A 4,835-nucleotide genomic window follows, 5' to 3' on the forward strand; every position below is an offset into this window, starting at 1 on the left:
CGTGAAATTCCTGATAATTAAAAAGTTATGACAATGTTGACGATTTTACCCTTGGGCTAATTTTATGAAGTTTTTCCTTAGCATGCTTTTACGTGAGCTTCCGCATGACGTTCACCTAGTTCTTCTTATCTTTTATTCTTTAAAAATAGTCGTATCGATACTCGTACCCCACTATTACTAGTGTCGGGTTTTCGGGCTGCGACAGGGTAACTTCTGCTTCTTTTGGTTTCCACCTTAGGATGCAAAATTTAGTTCTTTGATCATTCTTCTACCTTTTCTTTCTTTTGGGTTAGAATTGGCAGAAGCATTAGTCATAAGAACTTATTTGTCCTTAATGGAAGACGATTCAAAATCGTTCTTAACATGTCATGAAACTCATGGCAGTGTCACTGTCGTATTGTTCATTTTGAATTCACTATGAAGTTCACAAATGAGACAGATCATTACTGCAAGATTAAGTTGATTGAGACAAATATCGAATAGTCTCGTTCCAATCGTGGCCAACCTCTCAATTAACTCAATCTTTTTCAAGACATCCATAGAGACCTTGTCTACTCCATGTAGATTAACCATGAAGAGATCCATAAGTATCTTATACTTTATGGTCTTAGCTTCTAAAGCATTAACACTCTTCAGGTGCATCAACATCTCAATCGAAAACATATGATCACATTGTTTATGCAGTTCTAAACTCATAGACACAATCATGACATATTTAGCAGAAGTTACATCATCCATATGTTTCTTATAACTTTTCAATGTCAAACATTTTGAAAGTTTCTAAAGTCGCATTAAGGATGATGTGGATTGATTTCTCTAAGACATAATCAATCCTATCTAGCCTTAGCACCAAACGCAAATTGTGCGGTCAATCCAGAAAGTTTGACCTAGTCAATTTACCGTATCCAACAAACATATCTATACAGTTCCAGATAAAACAGAGATAAAAGAAAGCAGTAAAAGGAATCAAATTAATCAAATAAGATCACATTTATTTTACTAATCAAACAAGGCATTTTTGTTTTGATTAGCTCCCACTAATTTTAGCATATCTTATGCCCCCAACATAAAATACGGATTTATAATCAATATAAATCTTAGTGGTCCAAGATCCAAGTCAATATTATGCAGCCTCTGCTTTGCTGATGACTACAATAATATCACTTAGTAGGCCTCTAAGCCAATTGCAACAATAATTTGCAACTCTTGGTTGATTAATCTAATTAATCTGCGTCCTTAAATCATTCTTGGTCGTTTTGCGTTCCAAAATAATTTAAGTAAGTCAATCCCATCACACGGTGCCAACCTATGAATGAGCCTTGGCCTTGTAGATTAGAGCATACAATTTTATGTAAATACTCTTGATCGAAAAGGATGGGTTGCTCAGACAATTATGATGGACGACGCGTTTTGTGCTCACACAAAGACTTATATTTAATGGGGATTTAACATGTGATACTAATTGATTATATTTAATATCCAATATTAAATAGCAACACAATTACTGGATGCCGCCTACCCAGGCATACGAAATGCGGACCACACATATTGGGTGCCGCCTACCCATACATAGTAACGCGGACTACATATAGTGGGCGCCGCCTACCCAAGGATAAAAGCGGTCTCTAACTACTATAGTTAAATAATAAGCACAAAATCAAATAACATGCTTATCACAAAACAACATAGAATCTCTACGAATAAAATCCATTAATCCAATTAAATTTTATTCTCCAATTAAAATATGAGTTAATCAATTCGTATTAATTCCAAATTAATGCAACATTATTATTTCAAAAAAATAATAATTTCATATATTAATTCAAAATTAATATAATAACTCATCAAATATTATTATTTCAAAAGTAATAATAATCCATGATTTAAATCCAATTAATGAATTAGTCAATTTATATCAATTCCAAATTAATATAAATATACATTCAATATTATTATTTCAAAATAATAATACTAAATAAAATTCATTAATCTAATTAATTTATATTAATTCCAAATTAATATAAACACACAATGATTATTATTATTTCTAAAATAATAGTAATCAAGATTTATTAATCTAATTAATAAACTTAATTCTGAAATTGGGATTAATATTATTAATTCTAAATTAATAACAAATTTTTATTTATTTTTTAATAAAACTGTTACAACCCTTGATGGGTTGTAATTAAATAAATTTCGCAGACCCAGCTAAAGCCATTCAGTAGCAGCCCAACTAATAGAGCTGACAAGCCTAGCCCAAGGCCCAAACATCTGCAGCCCAGCCCAAGACCCCAGTTAGGGTTTGCTGTCTTCCACAGATTGCAGCTACCGCTGCTATCGCTTCTCTCGCCGGTGGTCGGAACCACGTCGGAGGAGGTTCGCGACGTCTCCAAACGTCACGCCGTGCGAAGTGGCCACGTCAAACGTGGCGTCGCACGCCCCTCACCAGTCGTTGACGCGAATCGCGAAGGAGTATAAACTCCTCACCGCCGCACCGAGGCAGTGTCGTCGCCGGCCCTCTGCAGATCCGACCGTGCGAGTTCTCCACCCTTTGCTGGCGGGGAGACATGGTTACGAAGGGACACAAGCGCCCAGGCTCGAAGCCTTGACGCGACGCTAAAGGCGGCAGACGGTCGGGCGCAGCACACCGGCAAGCCCCGAGCCGTCTGTCAATAATCCGGCAAAGGGTTCCAATATTGCGCAACAATGTTCATCCAAACTCAAAATCGAATTTTCAGTTTCCAATCCAGAACAAGTCTTTCGGCAAAAGATGAACATATTGCCCAACAATAGTTGTGAAATATAATCCCAATTCAATAATCGAATTCTAAATGCAATTTTCAATATCAGATTTCTAAAATCAAACTTAATTAACCCATAAAAAAGTTAGAACACGAAAGCAATTATAAATCGAGCCCCGGGCTCTGATACCACTGTTGGAAATCCTTGACATCATCTAATGATACGCAGCGGAAATAACAGTCAAGGAAAAGATCTAGATTTACAATTGATTCATGTGTAGAGATTACAAACACACAACAGTTAGAATAGCTTACTTGTTGTGTAGCAAACAATCCTGTAGCAATTCTTCTAGCAATCCTGCAGTTGAATCCACTACTATGGTATCCACGCATATTACAGATTCGATGTAGGAACAATTCCCGATGCACAATTCAATCTTCGAAAGCTAGGAAATCTCCGATTGAATTCTATAGTGCTCTAAGTGTTTTCTCTCTTGTGATTTTACGTATCTCACGTGTGTTCATCTCTCATACAAAAGAAATATATTCATATTCTTATAGGAATAAGACACGCCTGTAAACCCTAGGTTAAACAGGCCGGGCTTTTCTTTTGTCTCCAATTAATTAATCCAATAGTCAAACTATTTGCTAATTAATTAAAGCTTATTAGAATATATCAAATATATCCTAATCTAGTCCATATATCTTTCAGATATTACAAGAACTAGCTTGTTAAACAGAACAACACAAATTTGAGCTCTGAGAAGGAGATCCACAACGAATCCTCTCGCGGTGTAGAGAAATCTTCTGCATCTGTTGTCCCTAATTAATGGAGAAATCGGGCTTCCTTGGCATTCCACGAGCTTCTTAGTCCAATAGTCCTCGACTTTGAATTCGCGGCTCAAGCTTCTGCCGTGGGCGACGGAGCATCTGAATCGGACGGCTATGAGCCATCTGAATGAAGTAGAGATTGTGCCGAAAATAACTCCAATCGTCTGCACCAGTAGAATCCATATAGTGGAGCAGCCGTAGATCGAACCGGTCCGGCCGAGGCTACGATGCGCCACCCATGCGCGCACAATAGCCTGCGCCAGGATAAGAGCGTTGGCAAGGCAGATGACGCCGGCGGCGGCGCAGGCGGAGGAACGAGTGATGACGAACTGAGGGCTGCTGGTCTCCGCCATCACCCAATACTTGTTCACGAGATTCCTAAGCTTATCGACCACGGCGGCCCCGATGTCGGAGAATTCCTGGCTCTCGGCAAAATTATGCCTCTCCTGATACTTGGTCTCAAGGCATTTCTTGGTGGTGAGCACCATGAGCGCAGTGGAGGCGAGCACGAGAAGCAGGATGAGCATTAGGATGAGAGCGAGGATCTCCTCGGGGAGGAGGACGCGGTGGTGGAGGAAGGATCGCGTCCCGACGATCTGGAAGCAGACGTCCGTGACAACGGTAAGGATGAAAATGCTCAATGGAGCGACGTTGATGAAAATGTTGATGGATCCCAGCGACGGCACGAAGTTGGCCATGGAAGTGGACATGAGAGCGAGGCTGCTGATCTTGGCAAGGCAGTCGGTGACGACGGTCATGTTGGTGGTGAGGTCGGTGGGCAGCTTGAGAGCGACGGCGAGGAGCGTGAGGGAGGTGGCGTTGAGAGAGAAGTATTTGGAAGGGAACCAGAACTTGTTGCTCCGGAATCCGTGAATGAGATCGGCGGCCAATGAGACGGAGCAAGCGAAAGAGGCGAGGGCGACGTACATGTCGATCAACGACATTGGGGCCTCCAGCTTCCTCTGCATCGAAGGGTCGAAGCTGGGGGTCGCGATAGATTTAGTGTTTGGTTTTTTGAAGAAGGGGGCTCAAGTGGCGAGGGGAGTCTATTTATAATGAGGAAGTGGTAATTAATATTCGAGGAAGTTGCCATGCCTCTCCTTATAATTTTCCACACACGCACACTCCCATGGGACCGTACATGCGTGATCTCCACCGTTGATTCAAACTTCATGCCGCATTCGGGGTAGCTCAAAGATCATCGTACTTTATTCGCAAATGGGCTGAGTATCAGTTATGATGGGTATCTCAAAGATAAAA

General features: G+C 40.6%; 1 protein-coding gene across 1 annotated transcript; it reads right to left on the bottom strand.

Annotated features, from left to right (window-relative positions):
• Positions 1 to 3,436: 3,436 nt before the first annotated feature.
• Positions 3,437 to 4,543, bottom strand: LOC131023297 (uncharacterized). Its single transcript, XM_057952844.1, has one exon. The coding sequence runs from the start codon at positions 4,541 to 4,543 to the stop codon at positions 3,437 to 3,439; it is 1,107 nt and encodes a 368-aa protein (XP_057808827.1).
• Positions 4,544 to 4,835: the final 292 nt, after the last annotated feature.

This window comes from Salvia miltiorrhiza, chromosome 4 (genome assembly GCF_028751815.1).
Source record: "Salvia miltiorrhiza cultivar Shanhuang (shh) chromosome 4, IMPLAD_Smil_shh, whole genome shotgun sequence".
NCBI classification, from domain to species: Eukaryota; Viridiplantae; Streptophyta; class Magnoliopsida; order Lamiales; family Lamiaceae; genus Salvia; species Salvia miltiorrhiza.

Coding starts and splice junctions, on each gene's coding strand:
- LOC131023297 (XM_057952844.1), bottom strand. CDS start 4,543: ATGCAGAGGAAGCTGGAGGCCCCAATGTCGTTGATCGACATGTACGTC.